Below are 24,058 nucleotides of genomic sequence, written 5' to 3'. Positions count from 1 at the left end.
GACTGATAGGGCTGATCCAGTGTCCAATTCCATTCTCACTTGGACTCCGGCTATTTTTAGCATGACCCAGATAGTTCGTAGGTCAGCTTCCTTACACACATTATGAATTCTCAGACTACCCAGTTCCTGGCCGCTTGGGTCTGAATCCGAATTCTGTTCATCTGAACTCTTCTCAACCACCTTGTGTACTTTGTTGTACTTTTCCTGTGATGGCTTTTTTTTTTGGTTGTTGGTCTTCTTCCCTGACCGGCATACTTTGGCTATGTGACCCAGTTTGCCACATTTCCTACAGTCCTGGTTTTTAAACCAGCATTGGTTCTGGTCGTGTGTTGTCTTCCCACAACGATAACATTTCGTTGCAACCGAAGTAATTTGATCCACACTGAGGACCGCTGCCTTCAGCTGCATTTCCGCAGTTCCTTTCGCTGCAGCTTCGTGTGATGCTGCAATAAGGACAGCCCTATCCAGTGTAAGGTCGTTCTCTTCGAGCAGTCGCTTTTGCGTTCCTTCCTTCGACAACCCGCACACGAACTTGTCTCGCAATGCCTCTGTCAGATTTCCTCCAAACTGGCAGTATTTCGCTAGCCTACGCAGTTCGACCAAGTATTCCGCGTTGCTTTCCTCTTTCCGTTGCGTTCTCACATAAAATTTGAATCGTTCTGCCAACATCAGCGGTGTGGGGTTCAAGTGATCCTTCAGAACAGCAACAATATTATCGAAGGTTTGATCCGCCGGTTTAACTGGTGCTAGAAGATGCTTTAATAGCCCGTATGTCTTCGCCCCCATCGAGTTTAGCAAGGTTATAGCTTTATCATCATCCTCTATTTTATTGGCCTCACAATATATCTCAATGCGTTCTACATACGTGGCCCAATCTTCTACCTCGGAATCGAAATCGTTGATGTTACCACGCTTAGGCATCTTCACCTCCCTGATAAACAACAACGAAATATTTCTTTAACTTTTTTTTTTTAATTTTTTTTTTCCAAGGTGGCGATTTCCCCGCGCTTATCTTCTTTCCCCGCCCCTTTCAAAATGGCGGTTCCCGCTTCTGTCTTTTTCTCCGCCTACTGGCGGCTTCCCGCGGTTTCCTGCGCTTATCTTCTTTCCCCGCCCACTTTCAAGATGGCGTTTCCCGCTTTTCTTCCCCTGGCGGGAGGGGTAAGCTTTTCCCTCGGGCGACGGCCGCTGGCTTTCGGGGTTCGCAGCCTGCTCTTCGGCTTCAGCGTGTTCCCTTCTCTCGGCCGGGCAACCGGCTCTGGTACAACCCGTTGACGGCGAACGGTCTCAGCCGCTGGCTGGATCTCGCTCAGTCTCCCTCGCTCGGGCTCTGTCTCTCCGGTGCTGGGTACAACCCGTTGACGGTGAACAGTTTCAGCCGCTGGGCTGGATCTCGCTCAGTCTTCCTCGGGCTCTGTCTCTCCCGCTCGCGCGGCTCTCGCTCGCTCTCTCTCGGGCTCTGTCTCTCCCGTTCGCGTGGCTCTCGCTCGGGTTCTGTCTCTCCCATTCGCGCGGCTCTCGCTCGGGCTCTGTCTCTCCCGCTCGCGCGGCTCTCGCTCGCTCTCTCTCGGGCTCTGTCTCTCCCGTTCACGCGGCTCTCAATCGCGCCTCCCAGCCCTCTCGCAATCCGGTGCTTCCCTCCCCGGCTGCGGCTGAGTTCTCCGCGATTTATTTATTTTATCTCTTCCCGCGCCTTACGATCCCGGTCGCAGCGCTTCGTGGCCTCGGTCACCGTCCGACCTTTTTCACCCAATCGCTCCTCCCAGCCTCTCGCAGTCCGGTGCTTCCTCCCCGGCTGCGGCTGCGTTCTCCACGGTTTATTTATTTTTATCTCTTCCCGCGCCTTACGATCCGGTTGCAGCGCTTCGTGGCCTCAGTCACTGTCTGGCCTTTTTCACCCCAATCGCGCCTCCCAGCTTCTCGCAGTCCGGTGCTTTCCTCCCCGGCTGTGGCTGAGTTCTCCGTGGCTTATTTATGTTTATATCTTCCCGCGCCTTACGATCCCGGTCGCAGCGCCTCGTGGTCGCGGTATTTGTCCGGCTTTTTTCACCGTCGCGGTCTAGTCGTCTCACGACGCTCTCCAGCCCGCTTGTACCGCGGCTTCTGCTCCACGCTGCCCCAGTCTCAGCGCCTCTGGGCCCGACTTCTGTCCGGCTCCTTTCCCCCTCGACCGTGGTTGAGTGCACCGCCCTTATCCTCTGTTTATTTGTTTCTATTTTCCCTTTACTCACAGTCACCGTGGCCGACTTGCTTCTCGTGTTGATCGGCTCACTCACCACCGTGGCAGAAGGGACAATCCGTGCCTGTTGCTGATGGAAGACTTCGTGTTTGAAATCTTCCTCCTTTCTTGGTCTGCAGACTCGAGTTTTCTCTCAGCAAAACAACAAGGGCGGGTGCCTCTTTTCGACGCTCGTTTACTTCTTCAGAAGTATTGTTGCCGCACGGTAAGATCGAACTCGTCGCCACTGTAAAGTCTGTGGGTTGTATAGCGAAGTAATACACAGACTACAAGAGTAACTTAAACAGGACTTTACTATTCGAAGGTCAGGGCGAATCTGCCCAATAAATTCTGCCACAGCACTTATATACCGGTGTGGTCACCGTCGGTATTACAGTATACAGCAGCCAGGATAAAGTAGTGCCACACCTAAAATAGTTCTCTTAAAGGTGGACGGTTACATACAATAGTTCTCTTAAAGGTAGAACAGTTACATACACTACAGCCTTCCCTAATGGTTTCCCCATTTTCACCTTCTGCAAACTACAACTCATTCAGAATGCTGTGGTCCATCTCCTTACCTGCTCAAAACCCCACACTCCCACCAACCTGGTTCTTGTCAGGTTTTACTGGTTCCTCTGCCTGTACGAATCAATTTCAAGGTACTTAACTCCAATTTCAAATACCTCACTGATCTCCTACAGCCCTATGTCTTTGCTTACACGTTTTGCTCCCCTATCACTGGTCGAATCTTTGTTTCCCAGCCTCTTCACTCCACCTTTGGTGACTGCTATTTCAGCTACTATGCCCCTGCCCTCTGAAACTCCCTTTTTATATCCCTTCACCTTATCTTTTCCTATCCTGCTTATTATCCCTTCCTATTAAACTCCATTTCACTTAGGCCTAGAAATTCAGTTGGGCACGCCAGCCGTTAGCGCCTTAGGAGGAGTAGATCTCGAGCGCTAGGCGCTTAGCGCCCGGGCGCAGCGCGATCTGCGCCTCGCCCCAACTTCAGTACACATTTAGCGCCGGCGCAAAGTCTTAGCGCGCACCCTGCTGCGCGCGCAGATCATGACGTCATTTCGTCGTGCAACGCCCTTTGAGCGCCCCGAACCGGAACTTCACTCGCGCCGGCCCATTGTGCGCCGGGCGGCCCTAACGACTGTGAAGTGGAACGGTACACAGCCGATGCGGGCCGCGGGGAGCGCAAATTAAAGGGCCCTCCTGTACTAGAAATGGTACGGCTGGCTGGGGAGGAGGAGGAGGAGGAGGAGGAGGAGTTGGTGGTGGTGGTGGTGGTGATGGTGGTGGTGGTGGTGGTGGTGGTGGCGGGAACACATAACAAACTGATGGAGAGAAACCCTCCCCAAAACCACAAATACACCAGTGTCGGCCTTTCAAAAAAACAAATCCACCCTCCCCCTTTAAGAGCTCACCGGAGCCAGAGTGTCTGCCGTCAATCAGCTGCTCGCCGCACCTGCCCTGCGCCCAACTTCCGGTTTAGCGCCCCGGCCCGCCGGCTTAGCGCCTAAAGAGAGGCGTGCAGCGCCAGTTTTAGCGCTCGAGCAAACTCTTAGGGCGAAGCTAATGAATATCGGAGAAGTGGCCTTGATTTGGCGGCGGGCGCAAACTTTAGCGGCCGCCCGACTTTACCGCCCCAAAAGTGGCTACAATGAATTTCTAGGCCACACACTTTTAACTGTCATTTTGGCTCACATGGCAGCATTCTCACCTCTAAGTCAGAAGGTGATAGGTTCAAGCCCATTAAGGGCTTTTGCACATAATCTATGCTGACACTGTCAGAAAGGGTGCTGCATTGTCAGAGATGTTGCCATTTAGATTAGATGTTAAACTGAGGCCCAAGCTGCCAGTTGTAGCAGACATAAAAGATCCCATGGCACAATTTGAAGAAGAGTAGAAAAGATCCCCCATTGTCCGAGTCAACATTTATCCCTCAACCAACATCCCCAAAAACAGATTAGCTGGTCATTAATACACTTGCTGTTTGTGGGACCTTTCTGTGTGCAGATTAACTGTTGTGTTTGTCTTTGTAACAGTGACTACACTTCAAAAGTAATTCATTTGTTTTGAAGGCATCATATATATATATGCAAGTTCTTTCTGTTCCCTCTCACTTGGTGTCCATTGCATTCTCTGATGTGTAAAGTGCTCTGGGACATCTTGCTGCTGTGAGGAGCACTATACACAGCAAGAAACTATTATTGATGTTACCTGGTCACTACTTCCGAATTTACACAGCCTTCTCTTTTGTGCTTTTCAACTTTGGTGATGCCTGGTTTCTCAATCAAAAAGGCACAAATACTTTCAAAATTCAAACAAAATTAATAAAATGTTATAGCGAAGAGAGAAATATTGGTGCCTAAACTACTTAGTAATTAAGATTTACAAATTGGAATCAGCTCATTTTAAAGTCGGAAAGTATTTGAGAATTTTTGTCCCTCCGGGGAGTAGCATGCTGCTTCCTTGAGGTTCCCTTCAATTCCTATACATGTGGCAGTTTCGGACATGGGCCACTGTAACAGAAAAGTTGCTGAAAGATGGATCCTCTGGGACAGCTGCTTTCCTGAGATGAGAATCACCTCAAGCATTGATATACCTATCAATTCATCCAATGAAAAGCGACGAGTTAAGAAAGTAACTATAGGTTTTTATTGGCTAAATAACAGAGCCCACCCTCGTGGGTGATCGGACACAACAAGTAGGAATGCCAGCCAGTCGACTACCTTTATACCTGGGCAGGTAGGTGGAGTCATGGGCGGAGTCAGCAGTGGTCAACCCAGGTATAACAGCGTGACAAGAGGCGACCTCGTATAGTGATACAACAGTGTGAACAGTGATAACCATAGAGTAACGATATAACAGTGATAACTATAGTGTAACGATAGTGAACGATAAAAGTGGTTTACCACATTCACCCCTTGTTTAGATTTGAGTCCGGCGGGGTGAAGTGTACTACCAGTTCTGGTATGTCAGTCTGTCCGGAGGCCTCGTAAGCCTTTCTGATCGTCGCAGCGGCGGTGTTGCATTATCTGGTGTTAATGCTGGTGTCTGCGTGGTCGGCGAAGGCTCGTGGGGTTCCGGCATGCCGTCTACCTTGGCTGGAATTGGGGGGGTGGTGGGGGGGGGGTGAAGGTGGTGTCTCCGGAGTGCCCGAGGGTGCGAGGTCTCGTAAGGAGGCTGTGTCCTCCCGCCCGTCTGGGTATGCCACATAGGCGTACTGGGGGTTGGCGTGCAGGAGGTCCACCTTCTCGACCAGGGGGTCCGTTTTATGGGCCCTCACGTGCTTTCGCAGCAAGACGGGCCCCGGAGAGGTCAGCCAGGTTGGTAGCGTGGTTCCCGTAGTCGACTTCCTGGGGAAAACAAACATTCGTTCATGGGGGGTGGCGTTGATGGCAGTGCAAAGTAGTGACCGGGTGGAATGCAGCGCTGCCGGGAGGACTTACTGCCAGCGGGAGGTTGGGAGGCCCTTAGACATTAAGGCTAAGAGGACGGCCTTCCATACCGTCGCGTTCTCTCTTTCCACCTGGCCGTTCCCTCGGGGGTTGTAGCTGGTGGTCCTGCTTGCGGCAATACCTCTCGCTAGTAGGAACTGACGGAGTTCCTCGCTCATGAAGGAGGAGCCCCGGTCACTATGTATATAGTTTGGGAACCCGAACAAGGCGAAGAGGTCGTTCAGGCATTTAATGACCGTGGTACTGGTCATGTCTGGGCAGGGGAAGGCAAAGGGGAAACGGGAGTACTCATCAACAATGTTGAGGAAGTACACATTACGGTCAGAGGACGGGAGGGGCCCCTTAAAGTCGATGCTCAGGCGCTCGAAGGGGCGGGTGGCCTTGATCAGGCTTGCTCTGTCCGGCCTAAAGAAGTGCGGTTTGCACTCGGCACAGGTCTGGCAGTTCCTGGTCATGGTCCTGACCTCCTCGATGGAGTAGGGCAGGTTGCGGGCCTTAATGAAGTGGTAAAATCTGGTGACCCCGGGGTGGCAGAGGTCGTTGTGGAGGGTCTGAAGTCTATCACTTTGTGCGCTGGCGCATGTAATTCATGACAGAGCATCGGGGGGTTCGTTCAGCTTACCTGGCCGGTACAAGATATCATAATCATAGGTGGAGAGCTCGATTCTCCACCTCAAGATCTTGTCATTCTTGATTTTGCCCCTCAGCTTGTTATTAAACATAAAAGCGACCGAACGTTGGTCGGTGAGGAGGGTAAATCGTTTGCCTGCCAGGTAGTGCCTCCAGCGTCGTACCGCCTCCACAATCGCCTGGGCCTCCTTCTCGACCGACGAGTGTCGGATCTCAGGGCCCTGTAGGGTCCTTGAGAAGAAGGCCACCGGTCTCCCCTCCTGGTTAAGGGTGGCGGCTAGGGCGAAGTCGGATGCATCGCTCTCGACTTGGAAGGGGATGGACTCATCCACTGCGTGCATTGTGGCCTTGGCAATGTCATAGTCATAGAGTCATAGAGTAATACAGCACGGATAGAGGCCCTTCGGCCCATCGTGTCCGCGCCGGCCATCAAGCCCTGTCTAATCTAATCCCATATTCCAGCATTTGGCCCGTAGCCTTGTATGCTATGGCATTTCAAGTGCACATCCAAATGCTTCTTAAATGTTGTGAGGGTTTCTGCCTCCACAACCCTTTCAGGCAGTGAGTTCCAGACTCCAGCCACCCTCTGGGTGAAAAAGTTCTTTCTCAAATCCCCTCTAAACCTCCCGCCCTTTACCTTAAATCTATGCCCCCTAGTTATTGACCCCTCTACTAAGGGAAAAAGCTCCTCAGCATCCATCCTATCTATGCCCCTCATAATTTTGTACACCTCAATCATGTCCCCCCTCAGCCTCCTCTGCTCCAAGGAAAACAAACCCAATCTGCCCAGTCTCTCTTCATAGCTGAAGCGCTCCAGCCCTGGTAACATCCTGGTGAACCTCCTCTGCACCCTCTCCAACGCGATCACATCCTTCCTGTAGTGTGGCGACCAGAACTGCACACAGTATTCCAGCTGTGGCCTAACCAGTGTTTTATATAGCTCCATCATAACCTCCTTGCTCTTATATTCAATGCCTCGGCTAATGAAGGCAAGTATCCCATATGCCTTTTTTACCACCTTATCCACCTGTTCCGCCGCCTTCAGGGATCTGTGTACTTGCACACCCAGATCCCTCTGACCCTCCGTCTTGCCTAGGGTCTTTCCATTCATTGTGTATTCCTTTGCCTTGTTAGTCCCCCCAAAGTGCATCACCTCGCACTTTTCCGGGTTAAATTCCATTTGCCACTGTTCCGCCCATCTGACCAACCCATCTATATTGTCCTGCAGACTGAGGCTACCCTCCTCGCTGTTTACCACCCTACCAATTTTTGTATCATCCGCGAACTTACTGATCATACCCTTTACACTCATATCCAAGTCATTAATGTAGACCACAAACAGCAAGGGACCCAGCACTGATCCCTGTGGTACCCCACTGGCCACAGGCTTCCAGTCACAAAAACAATCTTCGACCATCACCCTCTGCCTTCTGCCACTAAGCCAGTTTTGTATCCAATGTGCCAAGGCACCCTGGATTCCATGGGCTCTTACCTTCTTGACCAGTCTCCTGTGCGGGACTTTATCGAAGGCCTTACTGAAATCCATGTATACCACATCCACTGCGTTACCCTCATCCACACACCTAGTCACCCCCTCAAAAAATTCAATCAAATTAGTCAGACATGATCTTCCCTTGACAAAGCCATGTTGACTATCCCTGATTAATCCTTGCCTCTCCAAGTGGAGACAAATTTTGTCCCTCAGAATTTTTTCCAATAATTTTCCTACCACTGATGTTAGGCTCACTGGCCTGTAGTTCCCCGGTTTTTCCCTACTACCCTTCTTGAATAATGGTACTACATTAGCGGTTCTCCAGTCCTCTGGCACATCCCCTGTGGCCAGAGAGGTCCTGAATATATGTGTTAGAGCCCCCGCAATCTCCTCCTTTGCCTCACACAGCAGCCTGGGATACATTTCATCCGGGCCTGGGGATTTATCCATTTTTAGGCCAGCTAAAACCGCCAATACCTCCTCCCTCTCGATGTTAATATGTTCGAGCATAATGAGGGAGAAGGCTGCGCACGCTTCCTCCGTAAGGGGGAAGGATGTGGACTTCATGAGGGGTCTGGCTTTGTCCGCATAATTGGGCACCCATTGGGCATAGTAGGCGAAGAGCCCCAGGGTTCTCTTCAGTGCCTTTGGACAGTGGGGGAGGGGTAGCTCCATGAGGGGGCGCATTCTTTCGGGGTCGGGGCCGATGACTCCGTTTTCTACTACACAGCCGAGGATGGCAAGGCGCGAGGTGTTAAACACACATTTATCCTTATTGTAGGTGAGGTTCAGCCGTTGGGCCATACGGAGGAATCTCTCCAGATTAACATCGTGGTCCTGCCGGTCGCGGCCGCAGATGGTGACGCTATCTAGATAGGGGAACGTGGCGTGCAGCCCGTTCTGGTCAACCATCCGGTCCATCTCCCTTTGGAAGACCGAAACCCCGTTGGTGACGCCGAAGGGAACCCTAAGGAAGTGGTAGAGGCGGCCGTTCGCCTCGAAGGCTGTATACTGGCGGTCCTCAGGGCGGATGGGGAGTTGGTGATAGGCCGACTTAAGGTCGATGGTGGAGAATACCCGGTACTGCGCAATCTGATTGACCATATCAGATATGCGGGGAAGGGGGTATGCATCCAGCTGGGTGTACCTGTTTATGGTCTGGCTGTAGTCGATGACCAGGCGGTTTTTATTGCCGGTCTTAACGACCACAACCTGGGCACGCCAGGGGCTGGTGCTCCCCTCGATGATGCCCTCCTTCAGGAGACGCTGCACCTCAGAGCTAATGAAAGCTCTGTCCCCGGCGCTGTACCGCCTGCTCTTGGTAGCGATGGGTTTGTAGTCGGTGGTGAGGTTAGCGAACAGGGAAGGTGGCGGGACCTTGAGGGTGGATAGGCCGCAGGTGTTACGCGGTGGGCGGTTTAAAATCTGCTGGTTGTCGACTGTGAGTGGGGGGAGGGGTCCGCCGTATGCTAGCGTGACGCTTTGGAGGTGGGATTGGAAGTCTAGGCCTAGTAGGACGGCAGCGCATAGCTGGGGCAGGACGAGGAGTTTAAAATTTTTATACTCCGTACCCTTAACCGACAGGGTCACAACACAGTAGCCGCTGATGTCTGTGGCGTGTGACCTCGATGCCATCGAGATCTGGTTGTGCGTTGGCAGGACAGGGAGAGAGTAGTGGCTCACCGTGTCTGGGTGGATGAAGCTCTCCGTGCTTCTGCTGTCGAACAGGCAGGTCGTGGCGTGGCCGTTTACTTTGATGTCCATCATCGACTTGGACAGGTGATGCGGGTGGGCCTGGTCCAGTGTGACGGAGGCTAGTGTATAGCTGAGCGAGTTGTTGTAGTCTGCGGTTGAGGCGGTAGTCGGGTCTAGAGGCACGGTGGCGGTCGGGCGTGGTGGGTAAAATGGCGTCTCCCACGAGGTTGGACAAAATGGCGGAGAAGATGGCTGCCCCCATAACTCACATGAGGCACTGCTGGTGTCGGTTGCCTGGATCAAAGATGGCCGCCCCCATGACTCACGTGTGGGGATGCTGGCCTCTGTGGCCTTGATGGAAGATGGCCGCCCCCACAGCTCGCATGAGGCACTGTTGGCCTCTGATGATCCACCTCTGCAGGCCTTGGCGAAGTGGCCTTTCTTCATACAGTTTGAGCAGGTAGAGTTCCTGGCTGGGCAGCGCGCCCTCGGGTGTTTCGCCTGGCCGCAGAAGAAGCAGCCGGCGGCCCGATCGCGGGGGTCAGAGGTCGCAGCCGGTAACTGGGGTGGCGGTCCCGATCGGGTCCGGGACGCCGACGCTGAGGTAGGTCCCGGGGGGGGTGCTGCGGGGGGTATTGGGGTCGGTCCCGAGTCCCAGGGTCGCAGGTTACAGTACCTTGAGTATGCCTCGAGGTCCTGATGGGCCACTTCTAGGGAGCGAGCGAGGGCTGCAGCTTTGTCCAGGTCGAGGTCCTTTGCTTCCAGTAGTCTTTGCCGTGAGTAGTCGGACCGCAGGCCTTTCACGAAGGCATTGCGGACATTGTAATCAGTATTTTCTGCCGCCGTTACCGCTTTAAAGTTACAGTCTCTGCCGAGTGCTTGCAGCACCTGTAAAAATTCATCCACGGTCTCTCCTGGCTGTTGCGGGCGGGATCTTAGGAGGTGTCTGGCATACATGGAATTTACCGGGCTCAGGTATTGTCTTTTCAGCCGGTTGATGGCGTCCTCGTATGTTTTAAGGTCCCGGATGAGTGCGAATACTTTAGGGCTCAGTTGGGCGGTCAGAACTCTTAGCTTGGATCTTTGAGGCACGCCGGATTCTCCCAGGTAGGACTTGAAACAGCTCAGCCAGTGTTCGAAGTCGAGGGCTGAGTTTGCTGCCTGTGGGTTTAGATCCAGGTACGGTGGTCTGAGGGCTCGCAGCCAAGCTGGCTGCTGTGGCTGTTGTAGCTCGGCGTCTGGCTGGTCGTTTGACTGCTCGCTTTGCTGCTCGCTTTGCTGCTCAGGGAACGACATTTTAAAATTTAGCCAATAAAATTGATATACCTATCAATTCATCCAATGAAAAGCGATGAGTTAAGAAAGTAACTATAGGTTTTTATTGGCTAAATAACAGAGCCCACCCTCGTGGGTGATCGGATACAACAAGGAGGAATGCCAGCCAGTCGACTACCTTTATACCTGGGCAGGTAGGTGGAGTCATGGGCGGAGTCAGCAGTGGTCAGCCCAGGTATAACAGCGTGACAAGAGGCGACCTCATATAGTGATACAACAGTGTGAACAGTGATAACCATAGAGTAACGATATAACAGTGATAACTATAGTGTAACAATAGTGAACGATAAAAGTGGTTTACCACAAGCATCTAAGTGCTCCAGGGGAACCATCCCAACCACCCACCACTGAACCTCATCTCATTCACTGAACACTTCATAGGAGTAGTAGATTAGGAGCTGGACCAAGTAAGTTAGCTAATATAAAGAGTAGACACGGTGTTACGAAGCTGTAGATGGGGTGATTAGAATTTTTTGTACTTTGGTGAACATTTTTCTGTAAAGTAAATCTGCTTGTTGCATACAGAGTTCTGAGTTCATCTCTGCAAACACTTTCAGCTTTTCACAGTTTTGAAGATGGTAGAGGAAATGTAGACTTCTGTCTTATGAAGAGACTTGGCAGAAGTGTTTGACATGAGGGACTTTATGAGAATATGTGTGAAAAACAGACAGGTGAACTTATTTTTTTGATGCGTCAACCTTTATTGAAAGCATAGGAGTATCAGTTGTGCCTCCTTTCTCAGGCTTCCCTATCCCATGTCATCTCCTCCTGTGCACCCTCCTCATGCTGTGGGAAGAAGGTCCTTTACCCCCTCCCAACATTATCGCCTTCAGCTTCTAGAAGCAGCAAGTCTTTCTTCATTGTGATATTATGTATGCAGTATGCTGCCATGATTCTTGTGACTCTTACTGGGCTGTACTGCATTTACTAGATTTATCCAACAGGACTTGAGAGTTCCTATAGTTTGCTCTTTGACACTTCTTGTACTGGCATGGGACTAATTGTATTCATTGTGTGGAAGCCTTATGGAGTCAACAGCCATGATGGCAGGGGTGCTCTAATCACCAAGCAACCATCCAGATTCATGGCTCCAAGTCATGAGTGCTGGCTTGGTGGACAGTCGCATGATGAAAGCATCATGGCAACTTCTGGGGTATCTAGCACTGATGTGCAGGATAAGGTGATTGGCACTGCTTGCCAACTGGACATTAATCAAATAAAATCCTTTCTTATTCACAAAGCTGAGAACTTAAGAACATAAGAATTAGGAGAAGGAGTAGGCCATATGGCCTTTCAAGCCTGCTCCACCATTCAAGCTGATCTTTGACCTCAACTCCATTTTCCTGCCCTATCCCCATATCCCTTGATTCCTCTGGAGTCCAACAATCTATCTATCCCAGCCTTGAATACACTCAATGACTGGACAGCCACAGCACTTTGGGGCAGAGAATTCCAAAGGTTCACAACCCTCTGAGTGAAGAAATTCCTCCTCATCTCAGTCTTAAAAGGCCGGCCCCTTATGCAGAGACTATGCCCCCTAGTTCCAGACTCTCCAGCCATGGGAAACAATCTCTCAGTTTTTATCCAGTCAATCCCCCTCAGAATCTTATACGTTTCAATGAGATCACATTTCATTCTTCTAAACTCCACAGAGTACAGGCCCAATCTACTCAATCTTTCCTCATAGGACAACGTTCTCATCCCAGGAATCAATCTAGTGAACCTTTGTTGCACTGCCTCTAAGGCAAGTATATCCTTCCTTAAATAAGGAAACCAAAACGGTGCACACTACTCCAGGTGTGGTCTCACCAGAGCCCTGTACAATTGTAGCAAGACTTCCTTACTCCTGTACTCCAACCCACTAGCAATAAAGGTCAACATGCCATTTGCCTTCCTATTTGCTTTCTGTACCTGCATGCTAACTCTCCATGTTTCTTGTACTAGGACACCTAAATCTCTCTGAACACCAACATTTAACAGTTTCTCACCATTTAAAAAATATTCTGTTTTTCTATTCTTCCTACCAAAGTGAATAATCTCACATTTCCCCACATTATACTTCATCTGCCACCTTATTGCCCACTCACTTAAACTGTCTATATCCATTTGCAGGCTCTTTGCGTCCTCCTCAAACTTACTTTTCCACCTAGTTTTGTATCGTCAGCAAACTTGGATACATTGCACTCGGTCCCTTCATCTAAGTCATTAATATAGATTGTAAATAGCTGAGTCCCAAGCACTGATCCTTGCAGCGCCCCACTAGTGACAGTCTGTCAATCTGAAAATGACCTGTTTATCCCTACTCTCTGTTTTCTGTCTGTTAACCAATCCTTTATCCATGCTAATATATTACCCCCAACCCCATGCGCCATTACCTTGCTTAGCAACCTTTTATGTGGCACCTTATTGAGTGTCTTTTGGAAATTCAAATATACTACATCCACTGGTTCCCCTGTATCTACTCTGCTGTTACATCCTCAAAAAACTCTAATAAATTTGGCAAACATGATTTCCCTTTCATAAAACCATGTTGACTCTGCCTGATCATATTATGATTTTCTAAGTGCCCTGTTACCACTTCCTTAATAATGGATTCCAGCATTTTCCCGATGACTGATGTTAGGCTAACTGGCCTGTAGTTCCCTATTTTCTCTCTCCGTCTTTTCCTGAATAGTGGGTTACATTTGCTACCATCCAATCCGCTGGGTCCATTCCTGAATCTAGGGAATTTTGGAAGATCACAACCAATGCATCCACTATCTCTGAAGCCACCTCTTTTAGAACCCTAGATGTAAGCTATCAGGTCTAGTGAATTTGTTGGCTCTTAGTTCCATTAGTTTCTGAAGTATTTTTTCTCTACTGGTATTAATTACTTTAAGATCCTCCCTCCCATTAGCCCCTTGATTCCACACTTTTTTTGGTATACTTTTTGGGGGTGATTTTGCCAATGGGGGCACGTTGGAGGCGGGACTGCTGCTTGTCGGGTTTTAGTCCTGCCTCCATCGACTTGTGGCCAACCCACGCTATTTTCCCTTGATTGACCTTGTTAAGCCCGCCCAGCCTGGCTTAGCAGGCCAATTAAGGGGAAGCCGGTTACAGAGAACGTCAGTGTATGATGTGTTTTTGACAGATGAATTGTCATCGTTTGACAGCTTTCAGAAGCTGTCAAACACTGACATTCTCTGTTGTTTGATGCGTCCTTGTATTCAAGACTCATCAAACCTCTTTTGTGAGCAGAAAGCAGATGGCTGTTGCATCTGAGAATGCAGCAGCCATCTGTCATCGTTGCCGGTGTGATGCAGGAATCTCCGGTACCCCAACTGTTGAAGCCTGCAGGAAGAAACAAGGGGAAGAAAACATTTTCTATCTCTTTTCACTCACCTCACATACTTACCTCTCCACACTTGCACCCATCACTTACCTCCACAGTGCACTTTTGCACTCCTCCAACCCCCGCAGACTCACTGCTCGCCTCGGTGACCCTGGCTGGGTTTCCCGACATCGGGAGGCCCGCACCTCTGCTGGAAAAATGGGGATAATCCTCTTAACTGGCTGTTAACCACCTGTTAACAGGCAGTTAAGTGGCTGTAATCCCCTTCCCGCCTCCAGGAGACGGGACCCGGCGCGGGTCAGCTACCCGCCTCCTGGGAGGATGGTATGGAGGCAGTTTGGGGGCCGGATGGGTACCCACCCCCAGATTCTGCAATTTTCCCGGCACTCCTGCCTCCAAACCCGCCTCCCCAGGGCTGGCAAAATCACCCCCTTTATGTCTACTACTTTAAAAGTCTCCGCCGTTTCCTTGTTCCCCAATATAATTTCTCCTGTCTCAGCCTCTAAGTGACCAACAATTACTTTTGCTACTCTCTTCCTTTTTACATACTTGTAGAAGCTCTTACAATCTGCTTTTATATTTCTTGCTAATTTACTCTCATATTCTATTTTCTCCCTTTTTATCAATTATTTGGTCATCCTTTGCTGGTTTCTAAAGCTCTCCCAATCCTCAGGCTTACTACTATTCTTTGCAACATTATAAGCTTTTAATCTAATATTATCCTTAACTTCTTTAGTTAGTCATGGATGGATCACTTTGCCCACGGAGTTTTATTTCCCAACGTATATTTGTTGAGAATGTTGGAATATTTCTTTAAATGATTGCCACTGCTTATCTACTGTTATACCTTTTAACCTAATTTCCCAAACTACCTTAGCCAACTCACCCCTCATACCTACGTAATTGGTTTTGTTTAAGTTTAAAACTCTAGTGTTGGACTTAAGAATGTCACTTTCAAACTGAATGTGAAATTTTATCATATGCTGATCACTCTTCCCTAGAGGATCCTTTACTATAAGCTTAATAAGGGGTGGGGGGATGTCATGCTGGGCTTTGAGTTCCACGAGATTTCTGTCAACTACTCCTTGCACGTGTGGGAACACTTCCAGTCTGTAAAACTGGAGAGCTTTCCCTCTTTATTTTACTACTTCAATTGAAAGGATGTGACTTGCACAGCCCTGCAGAATAGAGCATCAATGATCTTCTTGACTCAGTGGTGAACAGCTGCCTGACTAATGTGGCAAAGGTCACCAGATGTTGCCTGGAAGGATCCAATCATAAAGAATTTCAAGGCAAAGGTGACCTTGAAAGATACAGATGATGTTGTTGTCCTGGTGTAAGTGGGCTGCAGGTATTCAAGCAGCAGTTGATATATCTCCCCAATAGTTTCCAGGAGAAGCACAGCCTTCAGTCACCGGCAGTCAGAAAAGTCTAAGTAAGACCCTATTGTTCTGTAAACATTGGTGAGTGGGCACAAGTGTATACGGAAGTGATGACTTTTGTGAAGTCCAACTCTAAGGCTGCAATTTCATCTACCTCGGTGGGTCTGGTGTGGCCAGGGTCGGTGGTGGGGTGCCACCTCGCTGCTGGCTCCAGCCCACTTTATGAAATTATTTTACGCTGATTGGGCTCGTTAAGCCTGCCCAGCACATTTCCCAAGCCAATTGAAGGAAGCGGGTCTGATGGCGTCACTTGATGACGTGTCATCAGCCGGTTTCCTTAAAGGGACCATGCGCAAATTGATTTTGACAGTTGTGCTGTCAGCGTTCTACAGCACTGAGGTGCTGCAAACACTGACAAGCACTGCACAGAGGTGTACGGCTGCACCCAAGCTCTCCCATGACTCCCTCCATATACTTATGGAGGGGGTCACAGCATGCAGGGACATCCTCTTCCTTTCCCATGGGTGGAATAGACCTCCCCAGGAGATCAATGCACATTACACAGGAGGACACAAGCAAGGATGTCGTTAGGAGGACCAGGCTGCAGTGGTGCAAACCTTTCAATGATCTCAGTAGGTCACGAAACGTTACTGCAAAGCCACACTCAACCTTATCCTGCTGTACCCCTCATCACATCCCCATTACTCTGCCTTCCCTACCCTACTCCTGCACATCCTTACTCACACCAACTTACCTTGCAACTCCACCCATCCCTCTCTATCTACATTATCACTTCCCCATCTCACTTGCCACCTCTCACACTCACCCTCATCCTAGTCCAATTGTATCAACTAACAACACACAAGGGTAGGCACTTGGGTGTATTATGCAATGTTCATGTGAAGTTTCTCTTAATGTGCTGTCAACATTGAAATCTTTATTTTCAACACTTTCCGTTCTTGGGCAGATTTGTGTGCACCTTTGGAAGTGGCTTAGTGAGTTGCAGTGAATGGTGAGACATAATGGTACCCCCCGCAATGGTGATGAGTGTGAAAGGAATCGCTTGGGCATTGTATGGATGCTTTATGGTGTTGGTGTGGGGTGGTGCCAACCTGGCGCATCATGTGGCAGCCAGTGTGTACAGCATCAAGTGAAGTAAATCTGGCCATGGTGAGGCCATCCCTGGCATCCCAGGCAGCAATGTGCTCAGGTGTCCTGTGCAGCATCAGTTGATTGCAGATAAGGTTGGTGTTGTTGTTGGTGCTGCTGGTGTGCCTGGTGCTGCTAGTGTTGGGGCTGATTATGGTGGGATTCTGAGGACCAAGGTGAGATAGTTTCAAGGGCATCAATGCTGATGTAATAGATGGCAGGTGAAGTTGAGATGACAGAGGCAATCTGTCAACGGTGAGAGAGGTTGTTCCAATGAGGTGACAGTGGATAGAGAGCTTGCTCCAAGCACTTGCAACCTGCATAAAGCTCAATCTGTCTTCCAAATGCAGTAAGCAACAGCTTCTAAAGTTGGAAGGTGAACAATTATGAAGTGGGAGCATTCATAGAACTTTTGCAGCTGTCAAGTTAAGAAATCACCCCATGCTGACACAACATCCGATCTCCTTACCTGACGTGATCCCCGAGCAGCGGGGAAGCCGTGGGCGAACTCTGAAAATCTAAAGGTGGGCTTAAAATAGTTTATAAGTTCCTGTTAACAAGCTCTTAATAATCTAAATTGCCTTCCCTGCTGTTTGCTGTCGTGTCTGTTCAGCAATGACAGACCTGACATCTGGGAGACTAGAGTGGAAGCGGGTTGACAATGGATTCCCTACCCGCTGTCAAAAAAATTGTTTCCCCACCCGACCTGCCACCAAACGCACCCGCTGACCCCCCTAAAAATTTCCCCCTAAGAGTTTCCAGTCTAGCTTCTTCCATGTCCTCATCCTCCTCCTCTTCATAGAATACAAATACAAAGATTTCTGTTGGGAAATGCATGCTCCCAATTTAAAGCAGAGTAGAGCTAAGTTCAACTAAAAACAAACTTCCTGACTGACCCTCTAAAATACTTGAAAAGCTAGATATACAGGCAAAGTAAGACCACCCTTCAGTAGCAGCACAAAAGGCATCCTCAATGTGGTATCTGCCTCAGAGATAACTTCCTATAGCTCATATCACCATTTATTTAGTGATGGTAATTATTTGGGATGGGTTTGGGGCAAAACTTGGGAGAAATGGGTCAGAGGGGATAGACCCCATTATATGCAGTGGGTTGGATTCTCAGCAGCAGAGCCAGTTTAAGAATTCTTTGGACTCTGGGCACCAAGAAAATTTGGGACCCCTTTGCACCCCTTCACAATTTCCTTTTCCCCATATCTATTAAAACAATGGGGTAGATTCCAGTGAGGAGTCAACAGCTTCAGAAGAAGAGGGGAGCAAAGAATAATGGGCAGTGAAAATAAAAATGACAGTGCCATGAATGTTTTTTTTTCATTACTTCTAGCCGAGAAATTTGATCAAACAGAAATGAATGGCTGAACTGAACACTGAATAAAAGAAGGAACAAATGATTTTGAGGCCGGGAATTTCCTTGGAGTTGCTCAGCTCCACCGCCGTAACTTTTCCGAAAGTGCGGCGGAAATCCTGGTTACACACGCTTATGGGATTTCAAACGGACTTTCTGCAAACTTACAGCGGCAGAGCGGGAGCAGCTACAAGGAAAATCCCAGCCGTTTTTTTTAGATTTTTACCTTGCTGCTAGGGGAAGGACAACATTTATTTTCTCATTTAAAACAAACTGCTTATTATTTTTTTTAAATTAACTATAATGCACTGTTGTATGTGCCTTGTTTTTCATGGCATAAGCAAAGTGTGACAATCTGATTATTTGTTTCAAGATAATGATTTGAAAACAGTTTTGCATGAAGCTTTTATACTGGCCCCATGCCAAGGTTAAAGAGTTTTGTGCTCTCCAAACAAGCGTAAATAATTTTCATGGCCACAGAATGAAACACTGAGAATAACTGAGGTGGCGCAAATCCTCCTGTATGGAAAAACAAACTGCTAAATAGATTGGCACCATAATATTCCTTGAAAATAACTTCCAAGGAACTTCCATACACAAACTGAACCCTTTTACATACTGCGGTCCCTTCTAAGTGATTGATTTGTTTTCCTTTTGTTCAGTAGGTCAGATATGCTTGCACTCCTAGATATGAACGAGGATTAATTGCAGGATTTAGCCAGGCAACTGCTATCATTCTTAATAAAATTAGACAAATGCCTCTATTAGAAATTCTTTAAAGGTTGAGATAATTATGTTATTTATTAAATATAACCTAGGCAAACTATCAAATATTGGCCTCTTGCTTTTCTGGAGAATAACAGTGCTTCTATCAAAGTATTTTGCTGACAGTTACTTGGAAGGAAAGGGTACCACAGGCTTTCCGGTTGCAATTAGCCCACACCTACACATCTGACTCACTTCAAAAAAAAAGACTTGAAATTACTTTTAATCGCACAATTAGTTTCTATTATTCTATGGATAATCAAAGCTTATGTACTAGTGTGTTGCTTATTTCAGAAACTGGGGCCAAAAAAAACAATGTACAAAGGGACATATTTTGGAAGAAACAATATCAAATATTTATGAACTTAAATTCCCAGCACATGAATAAGTACTTGTGAGAAGCACAGAATATCTACACAGAGGTCCTTGGGTCTTTAAAAAAAATTAGAATCCATTTAAATTGCCTGAGTTTTAAGACGTCAAAACAACTGTAAATTAGGTCTATCGAGATCCTGTATTGAAGTTCTTCCACATTTTAGTCAGTGGGAAACTGATCAAAGAAAATAATTAGGCTAATGATGAAATCCATCACTTTACAAATGTAACCCTATTAATTCATGTACAATTGTTTCAAAAATGTAATCACAACAGGAAAAAAGACCAGCAAGATTGAAAGTTTCTAGCTGAGCATCGACTTGCCAGCAAATTGTACCTCATTTCCTAGCAGGGAGTAAAGGCAGGCCTCTGATGCATCACAGATGGCAGTAAGATTGTGCCCACCTTCCAGAGCCAAAATCACGCGTCCTTTTGCCAAACTCATTAGCTCCTTAGTCAGGTAGCGAAAACCTAAGACAGAGAAAAGAATAAGTCCCGACAATCTTATGTAATCCAGATATTGATGTACTAATTTAGCACAGTATTCAGCTAACAATTTACTCTTCTTCACATTGTAGTCCAGCTGCTTTGTCCAGCATGCTTACTCTTTCTTTTTATCTGAAGCCAAGGAGATAGCAGCCTGTTCTGTATTCAACCATGCATCATTAAAATAAAAAAAATTTCCTGGTTCCCCCTTCTGGGTTTCCCTGTGCCCCATACTACAAGTACCAAGCTACAGGCAGGCCTTTGCTAACTCTAGGACACTGCTTTCATTTTCCTTTGCTCCTTGTGGGGAAGTTTTTGGCTTCTGCTGTGTACTTTCCTCTGAAGGCACAGCTGAGATCAAGAATTCACCATGGGGGGCAGACGACTTCCTCTGTGTGCTCTGTGTAACTAAAATCATAAACCTCTTCTTTTTAAACCTGGCAAGAACCTGCAACCAAGATACTCTGGGACGATGCATTTGAGTTCTAATGGGCTGTGCTGACATGTCACAATTTTTCAACAGAGCCAGATATCTACATTACTATTTTTTTTAATTATAAGGATAAGCTTTTAGTGCATCTAATTGTGCAGTAGCATTGAAAACCAATGTAGTTTATAAGTGTAAAAGTATTTTTGTAATTTTTATTTTGAATTGGTATTAGCTCTGAAATGAAACAACATGTCATTTATAACGTGAAATAATGGATTCAGGGGATAAAGTTCCAATACTGAGATTAAATAATTTAATTAAAAGATTTGAATAATCTCATTAACCTTGACAGCAAAACTGAAGCAATGGCTGCATGTTTTCTGAACCATTAGATTGTACTGTAGCCTTAATTTGTCTCTCCAATATGTTATTTAACCCAATATTGTGATATTCAGGGGTGGGGTGGGGGAGAAAGTGAGTCAATGTCCTATTCGTCAAGACCTACGTACAGTCTCATATTGTGATCAATCCACCCTTTTAAAGTTTAACTCACTACTATCCAATATACTACCCAAAACAGAACTGTGGTCCATATTTTCATGTCCCTCTTTTGCCCAATTTGCATCTAAATGGAGACAACTTTCATCTTGATGTCTCCATCTCACCTACTCACATGTTAAATATTGCTGTTTCATTCCTGTTATTACAGTAAGTCAAAAAACACTACTGGGAGGTGGGCTATCCCAGGTTCCTTTGTAATATGAAACCAGTCTGTTTCCTGCAGTAAAAATAGGCTGCTTGAGGCTGCAGCTGGTAATCCTGTGCCCTAATTGTACTCCCTGACTCATGGTGCAAAGCAAAATGAGAGAAACAGAGTGACATTTAACATGGAGACGAATGAATGACTGGGGTGGAGACTTTGACAAAAATAAGGCTAAATAGCTATCATGCAGCCTTAAAATTAAGCATTGGCCTGGAATTTGCGGTACTAATAACGACGTGGTTGCCAGCAACTGACAGCAACTTCTGGTGTCTGCACATGCACAATTAAATGCGGAAATCCAGAAGTTGTTGTCAGAGATACCATGCTCTGCCACAGGGTGTGCTGTTGCAGTCTTCATGGATGAAATCAACATAGAAATCACTGATTTGGCATGAACTTAAACCAATTATCCACTATTCTTGCTGTAAAGACCGATTAAATACTTAAGCTTTATTCAATCAGGAGTAACTGAGTTTTTAATGGTGTACTAAGTCATAATTACTGCTGAACAACCTCTCTGGTCCTGAAAAATTAATTTTACAGATGTGGAGTCTCAATCCCTCAGAAGAAAATTTAAATGTTGCAGATTAAAAAAAAATTAAAATATATTTTTTAAAGTCTGTTTCTCCTTTAATCCCATGTGTATGTCCCAATCTTTATTTTGCTTCTGTACAATGATTTAAATGTAATTTATATTTCCTGCTTTATACTTCCTGCTTTGCCCTCTGTGAGAATTCTTCAACCTGATTGGCTGATTAGCCTGCCTGCTGCCTGCCCTGTTGCTGGACGCCGCAGATCCCCTGTAGAAGGTGTCAAATTCAAACTGACCTCAGAGGAAGTCTGCGCTCTAGAGCTTGCTAAAACGCTGTGGGTAGGTTTTTCCTTTGCAGCTGACCAGAAAAGCCATTATCACAGAGATATAGGACTAAAGGCATGGGCAGAGGTATAAAGGGGAATTAAAGAGAGAGCAATTGATAATTATTTGCAGTATATGGTCTCAGAAAAGTAGTGCAGGACATCCTTTGCTGAGAAATCTAAAGAATAATAATGCTTAGTAAAAGTGTGTAGGTTGCTCCAAATAGCAATCATTCAGGTGGTATTTATAGTGACCTTCCTTTGGATTAACCCACAGAATAGATGTAGATCTAGTAACTTAAGGTTATAAGGTTAAGGTTAGATAGAGATAATCAAATGCTCCATGCAACACAATTGTTTCTGACCATGCATCATTAACATCATGGATCTATCATGCCAAGATAAACAACTGGTCAAAGATAAGGTAGAGTTAGATAGGTAATTTGAGGTTTCACTCAATTAAATTTGGCAGAAAGGGGAAACTTTGCAGAATCTTCCCTTTGTGAGATTAATTATATTGGGTGGAGTTCATCAAAGAGTAAATTGCACGTGGTCTGTGGAAAAAGCAGGGTTGCTGGGCCAAATTACTTTGTCTTGTTCAATGCCCGTTTTTGGATCCATAACCATCAGTGCACACACCAACCAGGAGCTTCGAGGCCGGCCCGAAATTAGGTCTCGGGCCCCATTTCAATCATTTAGATCAGCTGTCAGCACCCATCGCATCTCCACAAACAGCGCACCCATTTCAGCAGGATGAGTTTCAGGTGCTAGCCTTGCCAGCAGCAGCCCTCAGGTAAGTTCTGGGTGGGGGTTGGGCAGGATAATGGCGGCGGGGGGGGGGGGGCTGATTGTGGATCGACAGTGGCCCTTGGGAGTCCTGGGGAGTCGGGAGTAGCACTCTCACTCCTCCTGGCTGCACATCAATATTAACAAAAATATCTTAACCTTTTTGGTGGCATCTGCTTACTAGGTCACATCCACACTCGTAAAACCTGAACGAGCAGGCTCAATGCCTGCTCCGCTCAGGGTAGCCCAATTTCTTGGAAGGCCCCTAAAACAATCAATAAGCCCCTCATTAGCATATGCGAGGTGCCTAACACCTTTTTTAGATGGCTGCTCCAATTGACCGAAAATTGTCCCGGTGTCCTTGGGGCGTGAGGCATAGCCCTGGGCAAATGGTCAATTTCTACCCCTTGATCATAGTTGAGGGTGTTTTACCTGCTAGGTGTTATAGTGCAATTTGCATTTAGCCAGCTATCTGTGTTGTCCTACATACAACAAGGCTTTAGGAAGATCAATGGTGGGAGAATCTTATCCAGTCAATAAGATTGCATGTTACACTCAGTTTAGACTTCACCTCCATAAATGAAAGTGTTTTGAATGATGCTCAAGAGAAGGCAGTACTTGCTTTTATTGAGGTTTTCAACATGGCAAAGGAAGATAGCAACAGCTACAGGGAAGAATAAAGTGGTTCTGAGGTTGCAGATTCTGCAAATATGGGTTACCCTGATAGTCACATGAAATCTTTGGCCTAGGTCCTGTCAAATATTCCTTATGGCTACCCAAAGGAATGAATGATAGGAGGCAGAATCCTCCAAAGGATGATGGGGATATATTTTGTAAGATCTGTAACAGAGTATTAACACCTGGATCAGGACCCTCCAGCACCAAATTATTGAGCCTTTGGCCCATTTTCATGTTACATGAATCAAACACCTTGGTTGATGAATCAAAGGCCAATTCCAGGAAGAAATAGGAATCCACTCCTTCCTCATCTTCCATTGATAACTTGACCCTCCGTGGATTGAAAAAGATTCACAAGTCCCTAATGCTCCACCTCCACAGTGAAGTATGGTTTATAAACCGTTGCTGTAGGAATGAGGACAATAATGTTCCCCACAAGCTCCTGATGGACTGACACTAAAAACTTCCGGCCATACAATCCTGCCAGCAAGTAGTCAATGGTGACATACACTTTTCACTGCTCAACTTCCAAGGAGCTGGAATGGCCTCAGATCTCTGATCAGATCTTTTAGACAACACTTGATGGGTGTGACCAGTTCCACTGAAAGGGGTGTATTGTCCATAACTTTTGACAAACTGACATAAAAAATAAATATTGTTTCAAAGAAATCCAATTAAAATTCGTAGAAAACTGCAAATATCTCAATTCCCCTTTGTTATTGCTATAAATCATGATTTATCCATTTTTTTCAATGAATTCCTGATTACTTTGCTCCCCTGTGTTTAAAGAGAGACACTTTGGAGTGGCGTGGTGAAACTGCTCCACTCAGCTGTGATGCAGCAGGAAGGCAA

The 24,058-nt window shown here is 47.1% G+C and overlaps 1 protein-coding gene across 2 annotated transcripts in view; it reads right to left on the bottom strand.

Annotated features, from left to right (window-relative positions):
- LOC147117434 (histone deacetylase 9) overlaps nucleotides 1–24,058 on the bottom strand; it is a 1,471,293-nt gene that overhangs the window by 35,732 nt on the left and 1,411,503 nt on the right. For both annotated transcript variants that reach the window (XM_085988432.1, XM_085988433.1), the window contains one exon: nucleotides 19,546–19,679. In XM_085988432.1, coding sequence (XP_085844558.1) covers nucleotides 19,546–19,679 — 134 coding nt within the window. The remainder of the gene's footprint in view (nucleotides 1–19,545; nucleotides 19,680–24,058) is intronic.

The sequence above is a fragment of the Somniosus microcephalus genome, chromosome 5 (genome assembly GCF_052327205.1).
Source record: "Somniosus microcephalus isolate GS21.2 chromosome 5, FLI_Smic_1.0, whole genome shotgun sequence".
Taxonomy (NCBI): Eukaryota; Metazoa; Chordata; class Chondrichthyes; order Squaliformes; family Somniosidae; genus Somniosus; species Somniosus microcephalus.
The sequence above is the reverse complement of the archived record's forward strand: the minus strand, read 5'-3'. Positions and strand labels throughout refer to the sequence as shown.